The following is a 26744-nucleotide window of genomic DNA, read 5'->3' on the forward strand; positions in this document are numbered from 1 at the left end:
CTTGCGAACATATCGTAGCAGACTATTGGGCGGAAGTGAATAAAATAAGTCCTGAACATCTATGCTGAACATACTGCACGAACCCGGATTATGACACTTCAAATAGTCGATAACAGCCAGGGAATTAGACACAAGAAACGGATCATAAATTGTTAGTGAACCAAGGTTTTTCTGTAAGAAACTTGAAACCTCATATTGCCATGTTGCACGCTCTGTAACAATACAGCGGAAAGTAACATCGGGCTTATGCGTTTTTGCTGAAAAAAATATGTCCAGACAGTCTTCTTTAGCATTCTTAACAGACGAGTGGAGCCATTGTAGATTCATTTCGCCCAGTAACCTCAAGGCTTCTCGCTTTTGCTGTTTAACATTGGCAGGCAATGGTTTAAAGTTCTTTGCGATGGCTACTCGGGCTTTTTCAGTAAACAGTTTCTCCGGGAGAATGACAAAATGCCCTTCTTTATCAGAGACGGTCAGCCTCAACTTTTCAGATAGCAGGAAATTAACCAAGGGCGCGAAGTTACAACTTTTTCCCCGCCCATCCTGAGTTCTTTTCAAGGCATCAACACATTCAATGACGCACCTAGGCCGCTCCTCTTGACGGACATGACGCGAGATGGACCTTCCAAGAGCCAATTTTTCCTCTTTGTCAAGCGTCGGCTGGATGCAAAACTTCGGCCCGAACTTCAGCACTCCCTGGAACCTCTCTGGCACTCGCTGCTCACCCAACACCAGTAGCTTCCCTTCAGGATTTGTGGGCTTCTTCCTAGGCAACCAAGGGCGGGACGAGTACCAAAGGAAATCCGTGTGCCTGTTTGCCACTTCACACCACTCACGGAAACGTCGGGCGCGAAGCACATCCTGGCCGCATGCTACCCAAAGGCAGTCCTTGTAAAAGCGATGCTCTCGCCACCACTCTGAAGATATTATCCGGCACATCCTGCGGCTGTGGCCTTTTGAAGGAAGCATCCCGCCGCACAACACCTGAATCTCAACTGGGCACAGCGCACGTTTTGCATGCCATGAGGCTAGCCGTGCCTTGAAAGCACACAGAGCGATTAGTGAAGCCAAAGCGGCCGGGTTGTCAAGTGGAGCGGAATTAACACATGTAACAGGGCTCAATGTGCAAGAAATAAACTTCAATAAAACGGAGAGTTGAGCGAGTTGGTACATACTGCTGGGAATAACAGCGCGTAGACGAGGGACAAAGAAAGAAGAAGACGACAGGACCGGCGCTGACTAACAACTGAAAGTTTATTAGAAAAAACACGCAAAATATACTCATTTGACAACCACGGGCGCGTGCGCAACACCAAAAGCCACAGTGATAAATCAATCACTTAAATCCAGATACATAGTTCACAGTCATGAACTGTTACAGAGGGGGTGCTCACGCATGAGTCAATGTTTTTATGAATATGAAACGCTTCACTGATTTCTCTTGTTAGTTTATCTTTGTGTTCGTACAGGATTCTAGTTTTATTAAAGATGGGTGTGCATGATTTTTCAGAAGAATCAGGCTGGTTATTCCGGGGACAGTTCCTATAATGTAAAGCCAGATTTGAGGACGGAGCCCCTTTCAGAGAAGTGTTGTGGTCTCGTAGGCGGGTATTTAAGCACCTTCCTGTTTGACCTATGTAGGTCTTCCCGCACGTGAACGGCACTTCATACACAACCCCTTCAGCACAAGGGACAAACCTCAGGCCATGCTTTATCTGCCACCCTCTTTTTGTTTTTCTTCGTTTCTTTTCCTCTTCCCTGGCCTTTCTACCTACAATGGCACACAATTTGCCGAGCTTGTTAGGTGCAGAAAATAAAACATCAACTCCATACCTGCTGCCCACTTGCTTCAAACGGTGTGAAGTTTGATGAATGTACGGAAGAACAGCAATTTTCTTTTTATCTTTTTGTGAATGATCCTGAGATTCTCTCCTTTTGACCTTTTTAATTATCTTACTACAAGCAAGTACTAAGACATCGTCTGGAAAGCCCGCAATTCTTAGCCTCTGAACCTTCTGATTAAAACTTGTGTTGATACCATGCACGCATGACTTGGCAATGGCAGCACCTAGGCAAGAAACTGCAAGAAACTGTATGGGTGCCAATACAAAACGCATCTTCAGATATGTGGATGATTATCTTGTTTTTGTGGAACACGACGACTTCAATAGGCAGGTCGATAAGGTGTTAAATATTTTTGGCGAAAGCGGACACGGCCTAACTTTCACCTGTGAAAAACCTCAAGGGAATGAGTTACAATTTTTAGATATAAGATTGGCAACGAAGCCAGATCACGTGTGCTGGTCCTTCCTACAGAGATCAGAAAAGCCTTTGCTCAGTTTTCGTTCGGCGCATTCGAAGGTGGTTAAATGTGGCATTGCAGTTTCTTGCCTAGGTGCTGCCATTGCCAAGTCATGCTTGCATGGTATCAGCACAAGTTTTAATCAGCAGGTTCAGAGGCTAAAAATTGCGGGCTTTCCAGATGATGTCTTAGTACTTGCTTGTAGTAAGATAATTGAAAAGGTCAAAAGGGGAGAATCTCAGGATCATTCACAAAAAGATAAAAAGAAAATTGCTGTTCTTCCGTACATTCATCAAACTTCACACCGTTTGAAGCAAGTGGGCAGCAGGTATGGAGTTGATGTTTTATTTTCTGCACCTAACAAGCTCGGCAAATTGTGTGCCATTGTAGATAGAAAGGCCAGGGAAGAGGAAAAGAAACGAAGAAAAACAAAAATGAGGGTGGCAGATAAAGCATGGCCTGAGGTTTGTCCCTTGTGCTGAAGGGGTTGTGTATGAAGTGCCGTTCACGTGCGGGAAGACCTACATAGGTCAAACAGGAAGGTGCTTAAATACCCGCCTACAAGACCACAACACTTCTCTGAAAGGGGCTCCGTCCTCAAATCTGGCTTTACATTATAGGAACTGTCCCCGGAATAACCAGCCTGATTCTTCTGAAAAATCATGTACACCCATCTTTAATAAAACTAGAATCCTGTACAAACACAAAGATAAACTAACAAGAGAAATCAGTGAAGCGTTTCATATTCATAAAAACATTGACTCATGCGTGAGCACCAAGGTAGATGTACCCTGGTAGCGAAGGCTCCATAGACGCCCATTGGTCCAAAAAATGGCGGCTCGTGGGCACTCCAGCGCCCCCTGGATTTTGGGGGGCAAACTACGCAAACGTGACGTAGAATGACGTCACGCATACGTATGCTTTTGGCGCGAATTATAAAGCGGTCTTTCTGTAGAATCCGCGTTTTCGAGCCCGTACCTCTCGAAGGTTGCTGCCTTTCAGCGCGCCCCAACCTTTGCCAGTCAAATGTGCTCGAATTCCTGCTAGTTATGGCCTTGTTAATGTGCAATTGGGAACGCAATGAAAGTGACTGGTAAAGGAGGGGCAGCATAGAAAAGCAGCAACACTTCCAGACACTGGCGAAGCATGCATGATTCGTAGTGCAAATACTGGTGCTACTACTTTTGAGAGCTTTTGAGTACAGCAAGGTATGATGCAAGGTATGATGCACAAAGCTCTGGCTCAAGTGCACAGTTCGCAATAGAGTGTACGGCAAGTATGGTTTTCGTAGTTTCATATTCATTGTTTATTGCAGCAACCAAACAAATACAGTCACAAAGCACACCCTTGGCACACAAACAAAAAATAGATGTCACAGGCAGCACAAGCAGTATTGTGTAAGTTGGCTAATCATCTCAATAGTCACAGTGCAGAAGGAAAAAGCCCTGAAGTGCCACGAACGTTGTCAGTTAGGAAATTGAAAAGTATAGAAAACAATGCTACGACAGCTTCAATTGAAGCAAACATAACATGACATAAGTAGGCGCATCAACACAGACCATAGAGAACACTGGGATTATTCTTCACATTTAATTTCTTCAGCTGAAAGAATATAGCAGGTGCGTTTACATCTGCAAGGCAATGTTAAAGCCAGCTTTAGCACCCTCAAACGTGCTCAACGTAGGAGCAAATACCATACATTGAAAAAGACATGAAGCCAAGTACGCACGAACGGGTTACAGCTATGAAACACGAGCGAACAGCCCGGCGAAGCCATATCGAAGCTATCGCGCATACCTAGAGCAGACGACACACCTGTGAAAGTCCAGCGGGAATCGGTGTAGCGTGACACCAATGGTACTATCCACGCTGTCGCAGTGTACCGCCTTGGTGTACCACGGAGCATCGTTTCTTCACATGCCGCAAGCTCATCTTGAAATGAAGCGCTAAGCGCTTCAAAAGAAGAGCGCGAAGCGTGCAAAGACGGAAAAAGACTTCGCACTGGCCGCACGCCGAAGGAAACGACAAAACCGAGAAAACTGCCGCAGCGGTGCAGCGGGGTGCAAATCTTACCGAACGGTGACAAAGAAGCGACGTGCAAGGACGACGAAAACTTCGCAAAAGGAGTATTTTGAGACCGGCGAGCTAAATTTATACGCTTTACCAGGCACGCCATCGCAGACAGCTGGCGATAAGAAATCGCCACTGTGGCCGGGTTAGCCGGGTATCGAAACAAGGCCTGCAAAGACGCGCTGTAATGCACCGCACACTCATGAATAGGGGGCAGGTCAAGAGTTGAAAAAATACAAAATTTGCCAGGTTTTAATAAAATGACTTACCTCTTTCATAAAACAAGGTGCTAATATATTTTTTCTTTTCTATTGGCAGATTACATTCCAATTTTGTAGCTTTATCATTTCTTTATATGAGTGTTTTGCCCCCCATCCTCTGGTTGTGCTGCAGTCGCGCTAAACCACTTTTCGGCCCAGCCTTCGCCACCACTCTAAATCCGCCTTGTGAGCACCCCCTCTGTAACAGTTCATGACTGTGAACTAATGTATCTTGATTTAAGTGATTGATTTATCACTGTGGCTTTTGGTGTTGCGCACGCGCCCGTGGTTGCCAAATGAGTATATTTTGCGTGTTTTTTCTAATAAACTTTCAGTTGTTAGTCAGCGCCGGTCCTGTCGTCTTCTTCTTTCTTTGTCCCTCGTCTACGCGCTGTTATTCCCAGCAGTATGTACCAACTCGCTCAACTCTCCGTTTTATTCATGTTAATCTTTAGACCCAGTTTTCTGCTCTGCCTGTCTAACTCATTTATCATGATTTGCAGTTAACCTCCTGAGTTACTCAGCAAGGCAATGTCATCAGCGAATCGCAGATTATTTAGGTATTCTCCATTTACTCTTATTCCCAACTGTTCCCAATTCATGGCTCGGAATACCTCATGTAAATAGGCGGTGAATAGCATTTGGCGAGATCGTGTCTCCTTGCCTGACGCCCTTCCTTATTGGAATTTTATCGCTGACTTTATGGAGGACTATAGTAGCTGTGCAGTTGCTATATATATCTTCCAGTATTTTGACATAAGGCTCTTCTACACCCTGATTCCGCAATGCCTGCACAACTGCCGAGGTTTCCACTGAGTTAAATGCTTTCTCGTAATTACTAAAGGCTATATACAGGGAATGGTTATGCTCGGCGCATTTCTCTATTGCTTTATTGATAGTGCAAATATGATCTATTGTTGAATATCCTTTACGAAAGCCTGCCTGATCATTTGGTAGATTAAAGTCTAAGATTACCCCGACTCCATTAGGAATTACCGTAGTAAATACCTTGTAGGCAACGAACAATAAGCTGATCGGTCTGCAATGGTTCAAGTCCTTGGCGTCTCCCTTCTTATGAATTAAGATAATGTTTGCATTCTTCCAAGCTTCTGGTATAGTCGAGGTCATAAGGCATTGCGTATACAGGGTGGCTAGTTTTTCTAGCACGATGTCCCCTCCATCCTTCCACAGATCTGTTGTTACCTGATCCTCCGCAGCTGCTTTTCCCCTTTTCATTGCTTCTAAGGGTTTCTTTACTTCATCTTTCGTTACTGGCGGGATGACGCATTGCTGTGCACTGCTGTCTTTCTCATTAACGCTCTGATTACATTGGCTACTGTACAGGTCTGTGTAGAACTCTTCGGCTACGTTAACTATCTTATCCATATTGCTAATGACACTGCCCTGCTTGTCTCTTAATGCATACATCTGGTTTTTGCCTATGCCTAGTTTCCTCTTCACTGTTTTTAGGCTACCTCTGTTCTTTATAGCATGCTCGATTCTCTCCATATTAAACATCCTTATGTCGGCTACCTTCCGCTTATTTATTAACTTTGATAGCACCGTTAGTTCTATTCTATCGGTAGGGTTAGATGCCCTCATGTTTTGGCGCTTCTTAATCAGATCTTTCGTCACCTGAGATAGCTTGCCGGTATCCTTTCAAACTGTCCTACCGCCTACTTCTACTGCGCACTCCGTAATTATTGATGTCAGATTATAGTGCATTGACAAGATCAGCTTCCTCAGTTAAAGCCGAATATCTGTTTTGCAGCGCTATCCTAAACTCCTGTGCTTTCCCTCTTACGGCTAACTCATTAATAGTCTTCTTCTTCACTAGCTTCTTCCGTTCCCTCTTAAAGTCTAAGCTAATTCTAGACCTTACCATTCTGTGGTCGCTACAACGCACCTTTCCGAGGACGGCCACATCCTGAATGATGCCAGGTTTAGCGCATAGTATGAAGTCGATTTCATTTTTAATCTCACCATTGGGGTTCTTCCAGGTCAACTTCCTGTTTTCTCGTTGGCGGAAGAAGGTATTCATGATCCGTAAATTATTTCTATCCACGAATTCGACTAATAACTCTCCCCTGCTATTTCTAGAGCCTATCCCATAGTCACCTACCGCGTGATCGTCAGCCTGCTTCTTGCCCACATTCGCATTGAAGTCGCCCATGAGTACAGTGTACTGCGATTTTACTTTATTCATTGCTGATTCTACGTCCTCATAGAAACTTTCAAAGGTCTGGACATCATGGCTGGATTTGGGTGCGTAGGCCTGCACAACTTTCAGCTTGTACCTCCTATTCAGCCTAATTACTATAGCTGCTACCCTCTCGTTAATACTGTAGAACTCCTCTACGTTGCCAGCTATATCCTTATTAATGAGGAATCCCACACCTAGTTCTCGTCTATCCTCTAAGCCGTGATAGCACAGTACGTGTCCGTCCTTTAGTACTGTACACGCCTCACCTGTCCTCCTAACTTCGCTAAGCCCTATCACATCCCATTTAATTCCCGCTAGTTCCTCAAACAGCACTGCTAGGCTAGCCTCACTAGCTAAAGTTCTAGCGTTAAACGTTGCCAGGTTCTGATTCCAATGGCGGCCTTCTATGATCAAGCCTTCGCATTACATGCCCTGCCAAAGCCCATTTCTTCCTCTTGATTTCGTCTAGGATGTCATTAACCCGAGCTTGTTCCCTCACCCACTCCGCCTAAAGCTCCTCAATAACTAATGCTCTCTTCGACTGGTCGCTCCCGCGATCCGGTTAGGATTTGGCAGAGTGGAAGCCGCTCTTGCTCTGAGCGCAGAGCGAGACTGGTCAAGCCGAATGGTCAGCAAATTCTTAGAGCGGAAGCGCAGGAAGTAGGAGGACGTAACTTCCGGAACCCCGACGTGGCAACGCTGGTGTCAACAGTAGCCGCACGTGGTCGCCGCTTCCGCTTCACCTGTATCTATCTCTACCTCGGCTCTCCGTCTCCGGCAAAAGTGAGCGCCCCGTGGGACCACTCTGGATATATCTCACCGGCCGAAGTCGTGTTGAATACAATGGTGAACGGTAAGTCAGTCCTTATTTGTTGTCCGCACGAACAACGCGCTTTCGCGCCTTTTCGCAGCGGCGTAGTTTTGAGGGCTGTGGAAGTTTCCAGCGACGTACGATGCCGAAAGCAGCATTGTGGTTTGGTCCTAATATCCTGCGCGTTGGCTTGCGAATGCTAGTGTAAAAAAAAATGAACAATGAAATTTGCTGTGGTGTGAATGTTTTCAAACTTGCGTTTTTTCCTTCCCTCGCGCTCCGTCTGTATACACTGCACATTTTGTAGCAGCTCACGGAGGACGCTTGTGCATGTTTATTCCTTACCTTACCATCTCCAGACAAACTTCGGTGAATCTGCCTGCCAGGAAATGAATAATGGTCTTAGGTCGGCCATTGGAATAAGCCTTCACCAATAACACAACTGGCGCGGCAGATACCTTTTCACGTGGTCAGCAGAAATGCGTAATAAACGTATTAAGTCCATGTTCATAATACCCGTGTCAACTGCACCTATTTCTTTTCCAACGCAGCTTCATTGGAAGAACAGCAAACAAAGCTCCTTCTCGACTATTATGCAAGCTTTGCCCACTCAAGAAATTTCGTAGCAAGCGAGCTATGTTTGAGCAAATTGCCTGCGACAAGTTCGGCATTCTTGGCATTCACCGCACTGCTGTGCAGTGCGAAACACGCTTCAAGACTCTCAGCGGAAGAGGAATGAAGAGAAACACAATAATACATCAGGAAATTTCCGCTGCCGCGTGTAATATGAGCAAGAGTTGAAGTAGAGATTTGGATGAAAACTCGTCTGGTCGTGGACAATCATAATAAAACTTAAAAGGAGGACGCCGACCAAAAGTAAAAACCAAAAAACTACAAAATGACGTTTCGGCTCCCGTACGGGAGCCCTGTGCACAATGAGCCTCATTGTGAACAATGCTCCCGTACGGGAGCCGAAACGTCATTTTGTTGTTTTTTGGTTCTTACTTTTGGTCGGCGTCCTCCTTTTAAGTTTTATTATGAGCAAGAGTTCGTTGCCATAAAGGCTATAGATGCATGCTTGGAGCCGGTAGTCTTGCGTGCTGTGGACACTGTCAGGTATAAGAAAGCATTGACTAGTAAAGCGAGTTATCAACCAGCGAAGACATCCAGGAAAACTCAGTGTTCAGTAATGATACCCTGCCCTTGATATCATCTGGGGGAGGCGGTTCGTTCGAAGCCGCTACAGATTCGCGGGACGAAGAGCGCAAGAAAAAGAGCCGCCAGGAGGTTGCGCCCAAGCAACTCTAGATTGCAACCCATGCAGTTGTTCTTCGACCAAATTAACAAACTGCACAGCGAGAAAGAGAAAAGAAAGGAAGATAGAGAACAAAGGAAGGAGCAAAGGCATCGGAATCTGCTAAAAACTCATTCCGAACATATGGCACTGTTGCAAACTCTAGCAGAAAAGGAGTAGCATCCAGAACTTGGTTTGAGATGTACAGCCCCCGTCAAAAGAATATAGCCCAAGGGGTTGCTTTTAAGTTATTTAGTTGGGCTCCCTAGTGCATCTAGCAGTCGAAAGCTTGGGAGGACTGAGGACCTGAAGCCATACCTCTTTAGAGAGGTTACGGTCACTGAGGATGCATAACGAGGCATACAGAAGGCCTTGCAAGCAAACCACCTTGGGCCGAAAACTTTTGACAGGAGGTACACTTCCTGTCGAAATTACTGATTCTAATTTACACTACACTTTTTCTAACATGCAATAAAAGTTTGCTCTGATCTCATTTTTCCTACAAGCAAAGCATGCCATCTGTAAAACGCTTTGACAAGTAGTAGTAGTAAATGGCTTATTAAAATTGTAATAAAAAGGAAGGAAAGATTTTTGCTAGCTCCGGCATCTGCCGTCAATATTAACGCACCCGATCTGGGGCAGTGGAAATAAAGGATAGCAGGGCGCTTGGAGAAATGAAAGGAAAGAGGTGAGGGGACCGGAAGAGAGGATAAGGAGGAGACGTAGTATACATAAAAACTAATTACGCAATAATATGTACAGGTTGCGTGAGTGGCGAGTTCATAATGAAGCAAATTTGATAAAAAAAAGTTCGATGTGCAATAAATGTTTCTACAACAAAAATTTTGTGAATGCAGGTTACAGCTAAATCGGCCAAGGAATTTCTATTTGCCCATTCGGCTAAGAGCGCCTTCGCTTTCGGACACAGGCTGTCGACTTGACTTTAACTGTGCTAGGCTGAGCCTGTTGTGAACGGCAGCATCAATTCTTTTTTTTATTTCATCATCTGTCAGCAAATCATTGACGTTAAAGTCACCTCCATCCAAGTATATGTTATGCAGCACACAGCATGCTACGACAAACCTTATTATTTTGTCTACAGTTGTAAACTAGACGTGACAAAGCTGCCGAAAACGTTGCTTCAGCATTACAAAGGCATTTTCAATGATTATCCTTGTAGTTGAATCACACTGGTTGTAATTAATTTTGGCTGCGGTCATTGGCCCGTAGGGCTTGAATGGTGTTAACATGCAAGTGCTCTCTAATGGGATAAGCGGCATCGCCTAAAATGTGGAACTTGTTGACTTCGCACAGTGTAGGCAAGTCTTCGTGCACTGGAGGCAACCTAAACACTCGTGCATCATGCACTTTGCTTGGTGGCCCTGTGAACACATCCATAAATATTCCTCTTGCATCGCATATACCTTGCAATATTATTGACACTTGATCATGTCTATTTATGTAAGTAGTCCTGATCTTGTTGCTAGGGCACCGTATTGGTATGTAGGTTCCATCAATACATCCAATGCCATTTGGAAAGCCTGCAAGCTGGAAAACATGAGACAGCCACAGTTACACAGAGAAAGCCTGGACCTTCTCCATGGTTGATCAATCAAACTGCACAAGCATGGTGGTATAACTTTGCAGCAAATGGGGGAATTTAGTTAAATGACTGCAGTGTGCAAGCTTAGGCAAGACCAACCGGTCACTACGTTTTGCTTATTAGCATTTTCTATTTGCCTCAGTTTTACATGTAAGAAAGGAGCATTCTTCTGCATGCTTAAGACAATAGCTAGAAAAATTAATGCATGAAATTTTGCAACATTTAAACTTATGCATTGTTTACACTGCACTAAGCCCAAGGATCATGGACATGGCATTGGTGAAATCAGCTATTCAAAGTTTAACAGGAGGCTAAGAGGGATTTAAACACTGACTTTCCGGAAATCTTTGGTCAGCGTGTGCTTGTCTGATGAAAAGTGAATCACATTCGCAGCTATCTGGCACAGGAAATCCTGGACCATATTTATGACCACTAACTGGGTTTAATCTGCCATGTTGAACAGGACAGAACACTCTCGCATCGACGCCTTGTTGGCAGCATACCTGTTAAATAAACACAATAATTGTAATTTACCAAACCGGCAGTCACTATGAAGCACCTTGCAGTTACAAGATGATTAGAAATCATGATAATTTAATACAGCTATTCTGAGCAAGCCTTGCTACTTTCATCCACTTTAAAAAATTGTTCATAGCATGTTCTTTTGTGCAAATAAAAACATGCTGGGATCTAATAAGAGATATCATCGATTTCGTTTTGCTCAGCACTCTTTTCCAGCGCATACAATAAAATGATTTTATAGAAGTAACCAAGACTCAATTTTAGAACGCGTGCTGTAGAACAAAAAAGTGGAAACATGCTGAGGGAGTTGTGAGCTTTGGTCAAGCTGCCGTTCCTTAGGGCAGTTTTTACTCACAGCCCCCTCTCTGATAGAAATAAACTCTTTATTAATGCTATATTATAATGAAATACGTAATCAACTCGAAGAAACTATAGCAGACATGAGTACGACATGAAAACATTAGTGAGGTTGCATATCTTCTTTTGTATCCACAAACAGCCACACAGCTCCAAAAAAGTTTTCATCTATCACGCGCATTATTCGCATCTCCACCTAACGTTTCTCAATTTCTTGGTGCTTAAAACTAAGCTCACCAGAAAAATGAAAGAATGTTTTCCTCCAGCGTCTTAGCCCGAGAGCCGCCGTGGTGTCTGTCCGACGGGAAGCATCCCGACTCCTCGAACTTCGCAACGAGGTCATAGCATGCCTGGCCTCTCAGGCGGATATTCCTGTGGAACTGTAAAGCATCATTACTCATCGGAACATATTCGCGCATAAACACCGCTTCTCTGGAGTAGTGTTGCACCACTGTGCAGACGTATTCAGCAACCTTCGGCACACACTGTGGCAAGCTGAAGATTTCTTTACACATTGTGTTGAAGACAGCACTGTCGTCCTCGTCTGAGCTGCTGCTGAAATCGCTGTTGTCATGTGCTAGATGTGACAGCAACACAGACCGCATTCCTAGCGTACTTATCCGGCGCTTCTTGGACATTTTTTGTTTCACATAGCACGGCCCACGCAAAACACAACTCACCAAGGACGCTACAACTTTGACTACGTCAAAAGCCAACACTTGCTCTTGCGTACGCGTAGGGGATGTCGCGGTTAGGTTAGACCAACGTTGGGTTAGACCTCGCGCCGCTGTCGCGAAATAGCGGAAGTGGCTCTGTCACGTGAACACATCTCGGAGCCGCTCCAACTTTTTTCTCAGAGCGCGTCAGAGCGCTCTGAGCTGGAGGCAAGCACTCAGAAAGAACCAGCCGAATGTAGTCAGAGCGGTGTTGTGATCGCGCTTCCTTCCTGCTGTGGAATTCGGAGAAGAGACATGACTGCAGGACTGCCAGAGGGAACGACAACAATAGCGTCCTCACGTGTTCGAACAGGAATGCCGGAAGCAGCGACGATAGCGTACCCCATAGCAACGATAGTGTTAACAGGAATGCCAGCGACGACCATAAGCGTATTCGTTCCGGTCACCAGTGCAGGATCTTTCGACAACATATAAGCGTATTCGTTCCGGTCGCCAGTGCAGGATCTTTCGACACCTGCGGGGAGACAGCCAGCATTCCTGTGTCATGCAGCTGCCCTCCGGACGCACGTGCGCGGCCACCTGGAAGCCGCGGGGACAACGTGACCGGGTACTGTTCCCTTTCCCTCGACCGAGCTGCGAAGAAGTATCAGGACCGCCCTGCCGTGGGTGGTACCACCAGTGGCATAGTGTGATTGGACATCATTCTTCGAACTGTATTCCCCAGCTAGGGATCTGGGGAATACGAAGAGTATTTAACGAGCTGCTGATTTGATGCCAAGAGAGCCCCCTTCTTGAGAGGTATCAGAGACTACCGACTCCTAAGAATCTCTTTTTACTGAGAAGCCCTCTCAGTTGCCCGTACTTGTAGATACTATAAATAGTCCTTGTATAAAGTTTTCCAAGTTTTCTTTCTCCGATCGTCCTCGTCTCTTCTCCGGCCCAGTCACGCTACCTGAATCCTAACAACTGATAGCAGGGGTGGGATGCTGCTACCTGAATTCCAACAGCGGCCGGATTCGACCAGCCGAATGTGCGGTCGCCTTTCAGAGCGCTCTAGAGCGATGTAAATAGACCAGTCGAAGACAAGAAGTATTGTCCACACAGATATGGAGTAATCGAGCGATAGCTGCCATTACTGTGCCTTGCACAGTAACGACTGATTTTGGTATGAACCCTGCCAGAACAAGTACGGTCAGCAGTGTGAGCAGTATATACAGATGGTTCTAAAACATCACTTTACGTCGGAAGTGCTGTGGTGAAAGACAAATGGGAAAAGTTAGTTCGGTTACCTTAGTGCGCGTCAATTTTCTCAGCTGAATGTTATGCCATTTTGGTGGCTGTATCAAAAATAGTCGAAAAGAACATTCAAAGCAGCATTATCTACACGGACTCGCTGAGTGCAATCACAGCCCTGAAAGCCAGAAACGTAAGGGAACCTTTAATAGGAAATATAATACATGACATAATAACTGCTGAAACACAAGGACAGGAAATTAAGCTCTGTTTGATACCAAGCCATCTCGGAATTCGTGGCAACGAGAGAGCTGACACGTGCGCTGCTCAAGCTCGCCATAAGGAAGTCCAGACTGTAAATATACCGTATGCAGATTGCATGAAGTTAGTGAAAAATAAACTTACAGAAAAATAGCAGCGTACTTGGAATGGTGAAGAAAATAAACTACATTTAGTAAAACCTATACTGGGAGAATGGAGATCATGCAGGCATCAGGAACGTTTTATAGAAATAATTTTATGCCGCCTGCGCATCGGACACACACACACCTAACACAACTTTCTACTGACAAAACAAGACAAACCCTTATGTGAGAAATTTGGAGATGAGCTGACAGTTAATCACATTTTACTCTCTTGCTCACAACTTGAACGGCTAAGAAAAAAATATTTCACGGTTTTTTACGATGAACGCATTCCCTTCTACCCCAATTTACTTTTAGGAGATAATCCACTTGTAAGAATTTCATCTGATTTTAATTTTATGAAATACGCGGCCATCTTAAACAAAATATGATATCAAATATCGCAGAACTATTAATTCTAAAAATTTTTTACCCCGTGCTTTCTCGCATTTTATGACGCACCTCATCCTTTTCTCAGTCCTGATAAGAAGGCTGAGGTCTGCATTCGATTTGATGGGCTCCTCGGAGTCCTTGTCCGGACAAGGACTTTCGCTGAGGACACCCAATTTTTGAAATAAATTTACCATGTGTTTGGCGCATGATAGCCTAAGTTGCTTATGCGCCATAATACCCAATACAATACAATACAGTGTGAGCAATATGAAAGATAGACCTGCACCGCGAGCATCACGAACAACGGGGGCTCGAAAAGCGAGAACTGCCTCTATTATCGAGTTCGTAAGCGAAGAAGCCCATCATCATAATCATCATCACAATGACTATGCCCACTGCACGGCAAAAGCCTCTCTCATGTCACTCCAATTAACCCTATCCTTTGCCAGCTGCGCCCACCATACCTCTCAAACTTCATAATCTCATCCGCCCACCTAACCTTCTGCCGCCCGCTGCTACGCTTGCCTTCTCTTGGAGTCTACTCCGTTACCCTTGAGGACCAGCTTTTATCCTGCCTTCGCATCACAGGGCCTGCCCAAGCCCATTTCTTCCTTTTCATTTCGACTAGGATGCCATTAACCCGTGTTTTTTCCCTCACCCTCTTGGCCCTCTTCCGATTTCTTAATGTCTATAATTTCCGGTCTATAATTTTTATTTCCATGGCTAGCTGCGTTGTCCTTAACTTAGGCTTAACCCGTTTCGTTAGCCTCCAAGTTTCTGTCCCGTAGGTGAGCGCCGGTAAGATAACAGCTGTTGTACATTTCTCTTGAGCGATACCGGTTGACTGCCATTCATGATCTGAGAGAACATTTCAGAAGAATAGAGTGTTGGGGAGTTGGTGCATGACTTGAAGTTACAAGGCGCAAGAGTAGACAGGCCGAACGAAGACCGAACGCGCTTTGAAGAACGAACACGAAGCGCCTTGTCCGTTTTCGTTCTTCGATCGGCCTGTCCGCTCTTCCGCCTTGCATCTTGTGAGAGCATGCCATATGTGGTCCACCCAATTTTTATTCTTCTAGTTATTTCTCTTGCATGATCCGGGTCAGCTGTCACTGCTTTTCCTAAGTAGATGTATTTCTTTACCCCTTCCAGGACCTCGCTACCTATTGTGAACTGCTGCTGTCTTGCTAGACTGTTAAACATTACTTTGGTTTTTCTCCATGTTATTTTTTAGACCCACCGTGCTGCTCTGATTGTCTAACTTTTTGATCATGATTCGCAGCTCACCTCGTGAGTGACTCAGCAAGGCAATGCCATCAGCGAAGTGCAGATTATTTAGGTATTCTCCACTAAAAAGACAGTGAGGAGAAGTCTATCAATTTTTGTTGTTAGAAAAATCTGATAGTTTGGCATTTCATGGCTTTGTTGCCGCTTGTCCGGGAGCGAAAGATCCATTTATTTCAAAGAAATTTGGATTCGGAGTTGAAAAAGTTTTCCCCGCCCTCCGATTCAAACTCGGCGCACTATTATGACGTCACGGCCTATTATTATGACATCACAGAGCGGAGTGACGTGAAACGTGACGTAAACGCAGACTCCGCGATTTCTGGCGGCTAGCGGTGCGGTCTAGCAGCAGCCGAAATGCAAGCTACCGCCGCCGCACGTTGAAGGCATCTATCGAGGGTCGCTACCGTCGCTTTGTTTATGTTTGCACCGGCGTCTTGCCAGCGTTACGATGGATCCCGTTCCCGAACCCTCCAACGAAGTGTTTGCAAAAACTCCGGCCTGCATTTCAGCGACCTCAGCCCCACAGAGCGTGCGATGCGAGCACGGTTAGGTTAGGCGCCGGCGGGTCATTTCCTTGTTCCTCAGTAAGCAGCCGTTGCTAATTAAATATCTTAACCCCGGTGCGGGGAGTCTCGAGGGGCGAGGAAAAGGCCGGCACGTTGCGCCCATCGGAGGATGGCCGAGGCTGTGGAGCCAATGGATTGTGATTCATTGCAAGGCGCTGTTGCACGGTGCAGCAGGCGGCGTCGATGAGGTTTCTCACGGTTGCAAGGGCCAGGTTATTTTTTTTGCCACAAAAACGGATGGGAGCTCAAGGGCGCTCGTGTTTAAAGTTGGCGGCTTGAAAGTAAAACCGACGCACTACGCTTCAACGGGTTCCGCGCGTTCCCGGAGGTATGGGGTCCACTGGATAGGGTTCTCTGGCCTAATTGTATGGGCCTTCAGATGTGTACTGGAAATGAATTAAATTAGCCGGGAGCTCCGCTCAACTGCCGAAGCTATGGAATGGAGCCGCAAAGAGACGAGTTGGAGGAGAGCGGAGTCACGGTCCCTACAGGTTCCAGATATCTTTTAAAGCGAAAGCTTTACTGTCCGCGAACTTGCGATTTCGCCGTGGCGGTGCTCCGAGGAGGCACACGACGTCACAACGCTCGCCTCGCCGCAGAGCCGAACCGGTCTGGCCGGGCCAGCGGCGGCTGGCACACTCGGCGCGAAATAGAGACGTGCTCCAAGTCTCCGCCAGTGCAGTCAGAGTGCTTCGAAGCCGCCGAACGCGTCGGCGGTCAAGCGCAGTTGGAGTATAGAGGGTCTTGCTTTGGACAACGTGAGGTCGCCGTGCAGCGCGCGCGTGCGCGCGCGCGTTACGTTAGAGTATAAACGCACCTTAACAGAGCCTGCGCTTAACCGCTAACCAACGTATTCGGTGGCGGCATCTATGGGAGCCACTGAAACCCCCCGCTCACTCACTGAATAAAAAAAAAAGCCTGTGCCAAGGCTTGGAATCGAACCAGTGCCTTTGCCGTTTTGAGGAGGAGACGCTACTACTCCGCCGCGACGCCTCAAGCTTTAACCGCGAATAAAGGCCCCATCTACTGAATGCACTCTCCCAATGCAAAAGTCTCCGCGTTTTCATTACGTATAAAGCTTTCGCTTCAAAAATGCTGTCAGGTTTTAACCTAGCTAAACCGAGTAGACGTGCGAAAGCATCCGTTCAGCCTGGTTGGCTCATGGTTTTGCTTTTCTGGGTCATCGGCACGTCTAGAGACGATATTAGACTCAGGTTAACCTCTGGTCGATGTTAAGCTGATGTTATCTGGTCCCACCGCGGATTGAAGTTGATGAAGAGGACGTCGTGCAATGCACGACCCTGAGAGTGCGTTGCAGATTAATACGAGGTGCGATCGGCTGCAGCGAAACCGTAGTGCTCTCGTGCAGTGGCCAGCGAAGCTGATCTGTTCGTGCCGCCATGGGTTCGAAACCCAGTCTCGGCAATATCTATGATGTTACTGCACCCTTGAGACCAGGGACGCCACAAGATTCTGCTTTGGGTTTGACCCCGTGACGTAATGCTTTCGCACTAAAATGAGCTTTGCAGTCGTCGTCTAGATTACCCTCGGTTTTTACGGATTTTAAAGGGGATGTTCTAGACAACCCCTGGGGAAGGGATCCCCTACCTGTGGTAATCAGCTTATGGTCATCACCATCAATTATCCGACGCCATTGGAAGCTCCACATAGTTGACTGGGTGCTCTTTCGGGAAAAAGCCACCGCGAGGAAAAAATATTTTCAGATGACATTGCAGTCGATGAGGTAAAAAAGATGTTCACAACCTGGATCGTTACTGCTGCACACCTAGCGATTTATCAGTCCTCAGGAGTGTTCCAGCAAAACCACATGCTTTTGTATAATAACGAATGTAGAGAAGCAAATTCGAAGCAAAGCCTGGGGATCATTCGCAGGTGCCCAACTCCCTAAAAGCTGATAAATTTTAAAAGGTTGAGAGCAAAAGCGTGGTATATCCGTCGGAATGCGGAGAGAAATTAATTGAAAAGCTGTGTGTCATCAATAAGCGGTTCAATCACATGCAAAAATGCACGAGCAAGTTCGTAAAGTGATTTCGGCAGCTTCTCCCCTTTCACGATTCCTTTCTTACCGCCGCTGGTGCACAAACAAGTATAGAAGGAGGAAAAACACGATGGGAGCAAGGACGCAGGACAAAGATTGAACTGTAGCAAAATGGTGGTTTGAGAAGTACGCAATACAGGCGCTGTCGTTCGTCCCGTGTCCTTATTCGCGATGCGTTTTTTCCTTCAAACTGAGCGACACCCAACAAGCCCAACTTGCCATCCTACTGCATACGGCAGCGAAGTGTAGAAGAACACGCAGACATGTTAAGCAAACATTTGTCAAGCGTTCATTAATGTGGTTTTACAAAACACGTGCTGAACAGCAAACCTAGGAGAGTTTGAACGGTCTGAATGACTTCCTGTCTTCATTCACAATCAGGATTTTTGCGCAAAAAAGTCGACACCTAGTGAAGACGACAGGAGAAGACAGGAAGAGAGAAGACAGGACGAGCGCAAACTAACAACTGGTTTATTTAGTGTTTTACACCTACCAATATAAGACAAAATTCGCCGCATGTGCGTCAGGTACTCCCACGGGATGAGTGGTAAACGTGCATCACCACACCCTACACTAGATATTTCGATAAGGCTGACTCGCTATTGTACAAGGCCACAGATTGGTCACTGACGCAGTTATGCGAAGTCGTTATCAGAAAGGCTTCCATTAATTCGGGCGCCTCAGCATTGGTGCCCATGCCGAGAATCTTGATCTCATCAAGTCGTGACCCGCACTCGCATGTTCTGCAATGCTTAGTCAAATTCGTGTTTTTATCCCTTTCTCCTACTGTGGGCTCATGCTCCCTTCCACGATAATTTATGCATCGGCACTTTCGCAGCTGTAGCCGAGGTTGGCGGTGGTGATTCGCGTTTTCTTTGCCTTTGCCAACACTAAACTACGCTTTTCCCGCCTGGAAAAGCGCACAAAGAGGTTCATTCCAGCTTCTTCTGTTGTTGCAAATCTATGGAAGACATCAAAGCCAACTATCGAGATGTTGATGATCGTTAATTTTTATGGAGAATGGCACTGGCAGCCAAAGAGCGCCATGGCACAACGTATTTTCCATTACTCATGGTGGGGTCAAATACCCATTTCCCAAGCATTTCGCATTAAAGAAGCCGAGCACCAGGCCAGGGGAAGCTTGTACCCATTATGTCACCGGAGGGTACCCGGAGGCATTGGGGATCGAACCCCACACCTGCCGCATGCGAGGCGGAAGCTATCGAGACTGCTTGGCCGACGAGTGTGCCAGTTGGACAACAACGTCAGTTGCGTCACCGTCCTTAGGAACCGCTTTTATTTCAAAATTATTGATCAGGGCATATTGTTCTAGTGCATCTATCTTCTCGTTGAGCACATGGTCAAGGTCCGGCTGACGGGCTCGCTGTCTGTTTACCAGTCGGGAGGCTCTGGGGTGGTTGGTTTCTCGTAACGCTTTGACCTCTTTGTTTGGTTCCTTAACATCGACTTTTGTTTCGGATACTTCATCACACGATTCACTACAGAATTCAACGATTTTCATTAGATCCTGCAATTCAGCCAGAATTTCTTACCGGAATTTTTAAATTCCAGACTGAGACTGTCCCATTCAGCACATTCTTCCGCGTCCTTATCTTTCTTTGATTTTGTTCCTATTGTGGCTCAATGGGATCGCGAGAACACAATGCACACAGGGCAATCAACAGTTCTTGTAAGCACAACTTGGTCCGGAAGCAGCGCAGAAAAGCATACAATAGCTTTACAATTGAAAATGCAGGGAAATCAGTGCACCGCCATTGCTGTAGAAGGGGCTAATAGCCCCTCTTAGGTCGAAACACCCTCTGTTTCTTCGCGTATGACTCCTCCACGCAGTGGCATCGCCCGAAGAAGGGTGGTCCCGCAGTACGGTACATCTATCCCCAGCCTGTTACATTTTCATTTATTCAGTACCCACAGCGCCCGCAGGCATCACAGGGAGGGGGGGGGAGATAGAAAGTTATAAAGCCGAACAGACACGTGAGCTCGTTCCACACGGTTATGATATACTCATTATACAAAAAATACTGAAAAGCAATGGACACCGAGAAAAGGAATACTCAGAGGCAAAGTCAACACTCAACTCAGCATCGAAAAGAATACATCATTCGATACAACGCTGACAGCATTGTGAGGCAACTGGTTCCGCTCTAGAATTGTTTTGGGGAAAAATGACGCCTTAAATAAGTTTATACGGGAGAGAGAGAGAGAAAAAAACTTTATTGGCGCCGAAAATTGGTCGATTCAGCGGGACCCGGGTGTCTTCATGTTGAAGTTCCGGGTCTTCCAGGGGTGGTGCCCTTATTCCAGGGCCCCACTGAGTCTTGCTACCTCATACGCATGCTGGACCAGTCCTTTTTGGACGGGTATATGCTTGGGCTTGTTGGTTCATAACTTCAAGGTGAAAAACGTAGCGCAAAGAAACGAGGACACAGAAAGACGGACAACACACGTTTTTCACCTTTTTGGACCGCCAGCACGCTGCTGGTGAGCAGGCTCTCCCACTGTTCCGCATTGGGCTCTTTTAGTTTATGGAATGAATAATTGTTTTTACACTCCCATGTAATATGGTATAAAGTGGTCGTGGCTCCACACCACTTGCATGTGTCCGCGTACTGGTTCGGAAACATTTTGTGAAGTATGTGTAAGTTATGAAAGCTTCCTGTTTGCAGTCTACGCCAACCGACTGCCTCATATTGCGTTAATAGCTGGTGTGGTGGAGGACACGCTATCCTCTGTCCTCTGTAGTGATTTAGGATTTCCGCGTACAATGGTTCCACCGTTGTGGTGGGCTCAGGGTCACTTGATGTATCTGCTCGGTTGGTAAGCTCGCGAGCTAGATCGTCGGCCCTCTGATTCCCAGTCACCCCGGTATGCCCCGGCACCCAGAAAATTTTGTGCTGAATTTCTTTGTTCGGGGGTCCCGCCTGGAGGATGATGCGTAGCGCTCCCTTGTTGATCCTACCATTTGTGTAGTGCCTGCATGCTTCTTTGGAGTCAGTGATTATTGTGAGCGATTTATTTCTGCGATATCCTTCAGCTACTGCTAGCGCAACAGCAGCTTCTTCCCCCTCGGATACTCTGCAGCCGCTCTGTGATATACTGGTTACTAGGTGCCCTAGATGGTTCACCACCACCGATACTACTCTGTGCTCCTTCGTGTTTCTGTTCCATTGATGCAAAGCCGGATCTGTGTATACTACATTTGATTTTTCAGCTAAGTGCTTTTCTACATACTCTGCTCTCGCAGTCCTTCTCCCTGCGTGCAGATTAGGGTCCATGTTGCGAGGGATTGGGCACACCCTGAGTGTTTGGCGAATGTTATCAGGTATGCCTGCAACCCTATCTTCCACTTCTTCACTTAAGTAGCCCAGCCTTCGGAGGAGCGCTCGGCCGGTGGTTGACTTCTGGAGCCTATACATTTGGGCCCCTATTGAGCTTCCTTTAGCTCGTCAAACGTATTGTGGACTCCCAACTTGAGGAGCTTCTCGTTTGACGTATTTCTTGGTAGATTTAGGGCCGTTTTGTAAGCCTTCCTGATTAAAGTGTCTGCTTGTTCTTTTTCGTGCTCTGTTATCTTGTGGTAGGGGAGTGAGTATGCTATGCGGCTGACCACCAGGCTCTTGACTAACTTGATCGTGTCACTCTCCTTCATGCCAAATCTTCTCTGTGATACTCTGGTGATCATTCTGCTGACCTGTTGCATTGATTGTTGGAGAAGGCTTAGGGTGTGGCTGCACTTCCCGCTGCTTTGGATCCACATTCCCAACACTCTGATCATGTTGCGTTCCGGGAGGACCTCCCCTTCAATTTTTATGTTGTATATTTCTTTGGAGGTCTCTTGCCCACTCGTAGAATTACCGACTTTTCGTTGGAGCATGCCAGGCCTCTTTCTCTGACGTAGTTCTCCACGCATGTGGCTGCCTGCGGCAGGAGATCTTGTTTTTGCACTATATCATCGGCGTACATAGCGTGCTGTATCCCCTCTATCTGGCACAGCTGTCTGCCTAGCCCAATCATAGCTATGTTGAAGAGGACCGGCGAGATCACTGAGCCTTGCGGGGTGCCTTTGTTTGGTGTTTCGAAGACCTTGCTGCGTAGGTCCCCCAGTCCAACCGTAGCTGTGCGGTTTGACAGGAAGGCCCTTACGTAGTCGTGTACTCTTCTTCCGCAGTTGGTGGTTGTTAGCCCTTCCATGATGGCGTCATGGCTGACGTTATCGAACGCGCACTTGATGTCCAGTGTCATGATGATGTTCTCCCCTGTTTTTGGGGTGGCTTCTGCGACTTCCTCTTTGATCTGTAAGAGGATGTCCTGCGTCGATAGGTTTGTTCTGAAGCCGAACATAGTGTGCGGGTACAGATCTTCATCTTCCAGGTATTATTGTATTCTCCTTGTGATGACTCTCTGAAAAAGCTTTCCTAGGCACGACGTGAGCGAGATAGGGCGCAAATTGTTTATCGCCAACTTCTTGCCTGGCTTGGGAATCATCACAACTTCTGCATGCTTCCATTCCTGTGGCAGTGTGCCTTCTGTCCACAGTGTATTGAGGTAGTCTGTGAGTGGCATCACCGCTTCACCGCACCCCTTTAAATGATGATCCCTGCGTTCAGAGACATAGTAAGGGCGCTTAATATGTATATTTTTTCTTTCTTCACCGATTAATGGTATACACTGTGGAATAAATTTAATCTTAACATCAACATTATTAGAGCGGCAGCATGTCGTGGCAGATAACGATCGCGCCAAATGGAGTCTGACGTGCGAGACTTCGTTAGGCATCACAACTTGGTTTCGCTGTTTTAGTCAGGGTTTCTCGACACGGACACGTCGGCGCTGTCCGCGGGTAATGGCGCAAGTGGAACTCGTACGCTCGGCTCTCCTGGTTCTCGCGGGTGAAGGACAGCACAGTGGGAACCAGGAGGGGAGGGCGTGTAGCCTTAATTCTTGCAGAGGCCGTGTTCGCGAGTGTCATGGGAAGCCAGGAAAAAAGGCATGCGCCACATCTGTTTTTTTGCTTGAGCGCATGACGCCACTCGGTGTAATTTCTCTGCCCCAATGGTGCACTTTCTCCCTACGTTGCCAATCTTCTGGACCAGTAAACGAGGAAAACGCTTCGGCGAGCCAGCCGTACCAGGTCGGTTTCTTGTGAGTGCAGCCTGAGCTCCGATTCTGTCTCCGCAGGTGGTGCTCCCAGACGGAACCGTCGTGAACACTGCCGGCAAAGGGCGCCGCACACGCAAGACGTCGGCGGGCTACAACATGACCAACCTGTTCGTCGGCTCGGAAGGCACTCTGGGCATCATCACCCAAGCCACGCTGCGGCTCTCCACGGCACCACAGGTGAGTGGACGAACATGTTGGCACACGTGGCTGGAACTGCGAGTCTCGCAAGCTACACAGCTACTACGTTGATGCATTCCAGTTTTGCTATGCGGTGACAGGAGTTCACAACTGCGGTCCTAATTTCGATGGGTGCTTTGGTTATCTTGTTAGATTAAGTTCTGGATCCGAAGCTTTCTTGGTAAGTGATTATTGGACGCTATTTCACTGATGCTGCTGCTGTATTTGGAAAACCGCCTTTTCCAGCGCCGCATCTGTACTCGACGTCGTGCTCCCTGTCAGCGCCTCGATCTTGTATGGTGCCGACCCCTTGCGGAACGTTCCATAAGAATATTATCGCAATTTCGCGTATGTTCGGTGCAGCTCGCGCAGAAGTGAACACACGGGGGCTGCACGAATGGCATGGAAGACCGTATGATTTGAAAGCAACCCGAAATTCATACGGGCTTCGTATTACGTAGTCCACATCACATGGAAATTGTCTGCGATGTGTTAGGTTGTCGCCGGTGCTTTACGCGCACCAAGTACGATTGTCCCTCCAGAAGCGGTGACCCATACGGGACCAAGTCAGTAAAGTGCTGCGCAACGACGTCGTTCAGCCTTCGACCCTGCAAGAGCACCTTGAGTCTCAAAGGGACCGTGCTTGGCGCCACCACGGACCCTTAGTCCCTATACCGAAGCTGTCATCCGCACCGTGGCGATAGCTTTTATGGTGAAGGGTAGAAACCATCAACGGTGGTGGTAAGGGCCATGGTCAAGGTCCGGCTGACGGGCTCCCTGTCTGTTTACCAGTCGGGGGCTCCGGGACCGTGCTGTGAATATACAGGCGACATTTCAGGAACCGTCCGCATACCCACACCGCATCAGTACTTCTTCCAAAAAACCTGATCGGTCCCTGAAAAGGAACCGCACCGATGAAAGCTTCACTAGTACTCGACCTGGCTGTGACCTCTTTTCTGGTTTTCTGGTTATTTACTCTGGTATATACCAACCCAGTTGCTGGAATGTCTGTTTTTGTTATAGCTAGAACCCTTGAGAAAATGATAGAAAAAAGTACAAATTCAAAAAAAATCGTCTGGCGACCTCCTTATTGAAGAGTTGCAGAAAGATCATTCTTACAACCTCCTCAGGCAAAAGCAGTTTGCTCACCTCGTGGTGACCATCCCCTCCCAACGCAATCTAAACAGCCATTGTGGTGGCTGTATCAAGAATAGTCAAAAAGAACATTCCAAACAACATTATCTACACGGACTCACTGAGTGTAATCAGAGCACCGAACGCCAAAATTTTAGAGAACCTTTAATAGGAGGTGTATACATAACATAAGAACTGCTGAAACACAAGGACATGTAATTAAGCTCTGTTGGATATCAAGCCATCTTGGAATTAGCGGAAACGAGAGAGCTGACGTGTGCGCTGCTCCAGCTCGCCATAAGGCAGTCAGTACTGTAAATATACCCGATGCAAATTGCATAACGTTAGTTAAAAATAAACAAATAAAAATGGCAGTCTACAAGGAATAGTGAAGAAAATAACAAATTACATTTACTAAAACCTATTCTGGGAGAATATATATCATCCAAAGATCAGAAACGTTTTATAGAGGTAATTTTATGCCGCTTGTGCATTGGGCACACACACCTAACACATAGCTTTCTAGTGACAGAACAAGACAGACCTTTGTGAGTAATGTGGAGACGAGCTCACAGTGAACCACATCTTATTCTAGTGCACACAACTCGAACGGCTAAGGAAAAAATATGTAAGGAAAAAAAAAGTAAAGTATTTTACAATGAACGCATTCCCTTTCACCCCAATTTGCTTTCACGAGATTATCCACTTGTAAGAATTTCATCTGTTTTTAGTTTTCTGAAAGACGCGGCGATCGTGAACAGATTATAATACCACATAACTACTAATTCTAAAATTCTTACCAGGTGCTTTGAGTGATATCATGATACACCTCCATTTTCTCAGGCCTGAGAAGAAGGCGGATATCTGCATTCGATTTCTTGGGCTCCTCGGAGTCGTTGTCCGGGCAACGAATTTCGCTGAGGACACCCAATTCTTGAAATAAATGATACCATGCGGTTGGCGCATGATTGTCTGATTTGCTTATGCGCCATAAAACCCAATACTATACAATACAATGCAATCTAAATACATTACAAGGTGTCATATCAGAACGATATCTGACCAGCGTAACAGTCTGATTTCCAATAAGGCTTCCGAGATCAAGGTGTCATTGCCCTTCGCCGCATCACCATAAGGCGGAATGGTGAAGAGGGAGTGACACTTCATATCATCCTAAAAACTGAATGGTCCCGTCTACCAGATGTTGTGAAAGCAGAATTCATTCACTGTAAAGTCCGGCCTTTTATCCCAAACCTGAAAAGACGCTTCAACGACCAAACCTGCGGACACGGATCCAAAACATGCTGTAGAAAACTCACCTGTGCGAAGTGCGGTGCCCATGAGAACCTGTCACATATAATAAAAGTCCAAAATAAAATTATGAAGGAAAAAGGTGTGAAGAAGACGACGTGGATTAACCGAAGAAAAAAGAAGATGAAGAAGCATTCGGTGAGGTGGAGAGAGATGATTGGTGGAGAAGAGAAAAAGCCGACGACAAGGCTTACGTGTACTAACGCCAAGGCTATAAAAGGGCGAGGGAGAGCGAGGCAGGGGGGAGGAGGAGGAACAGAGAAGCGGAGGCTCCGGCGTGTCAGGGACGCTTCGGCTGGAAAAGAGCGGCGCCGGCTACTGCTCCGGTGAGCTCGCGTTCTACGGCTTCGCATCGTGGACTTCCGGCCGTGCCTGAGCCCGTTCTGAGAAGCCAACGGAGGACGCTACCGCCTGCTACGGCCAGGGGTGTCTCCGGCGCTGTTGCCACCCATCCGGGTGGTGTCCCGAACGCCAACAACACCGGCATCACCTCCACGGGCGCTTGGGCCTGGAGCTTATACGACGCATTCAGTGACGCCGCCAGCGACGCCAGCCCAGGCACGTCGAACGCCGCCTCGACGCCGGCTACTGGATCCATACAACGCCGCAGCCGCAGCGAAACAACCGTGAGCACGAACGCTAGTAGTAGACGCTAGTAGCAGTGTTACCGGGTCGTGTGTATTGATAGTCTTTGTGTTTTGTGTTAGTTTTGTTAGTTTTTGTGCTAGTGTGTGTGTCACGTAGGGTGTAATAAATATGTATCTGTGTGGGTACACCTGTCGCCTAGTCCATTCTTTCGGTCCGAGTGTTCTCCAGAGAGATCCGTTACAAAGTTAAGTGGCGAGCCTGTGCCAGGATTCATTTGCTTGCTTCTTTTTTGCTTTGTCTCGGATCTTTCGG

General features: G+C 46.8%; 1 protein-coding gene across 3 annotated transcripts in view; it reads left to right on the forward strand.

The window, feature by feature from the left end:
* LOC144127818 (putative D-lactate dehydrogenase, mitochondrial) overlaps nt 1-26744 on the forward strand; it is a 278355-nt gene that overhangs the window by 191081 nt on the left and 60530 nt on the right. For all 3 annotated transcript variants that reach the window (XM_077660758.1, XM_077660757.1, XM_077660759.1), the window contains exon 4: nt 23241-23399. In XM_077660758.1, the coding sequence (XP_077516884.1) occupies nt 23241-23399 (159 nt within the window). The remainder of the gene's footprint in view (nt 1-23240; nt 23400-26744) is intronic.

The sequence above is a fragment of the Amblyomma americanum genome, chromosome 4 (genome assembly GCF_052857255.1).
Source record: "Amblyomma americanum isolate KBUSLIRL-KWMA chromosome 4, ASM5285725v1, whole genome shotgun sequence".
NCBI classification, from domain to species: Eukaryota; Metazoa; Arthropoda; class Arachnida; order Ixodida; family Ixodidae; genus Amblyomma; species Amblyomma americanum.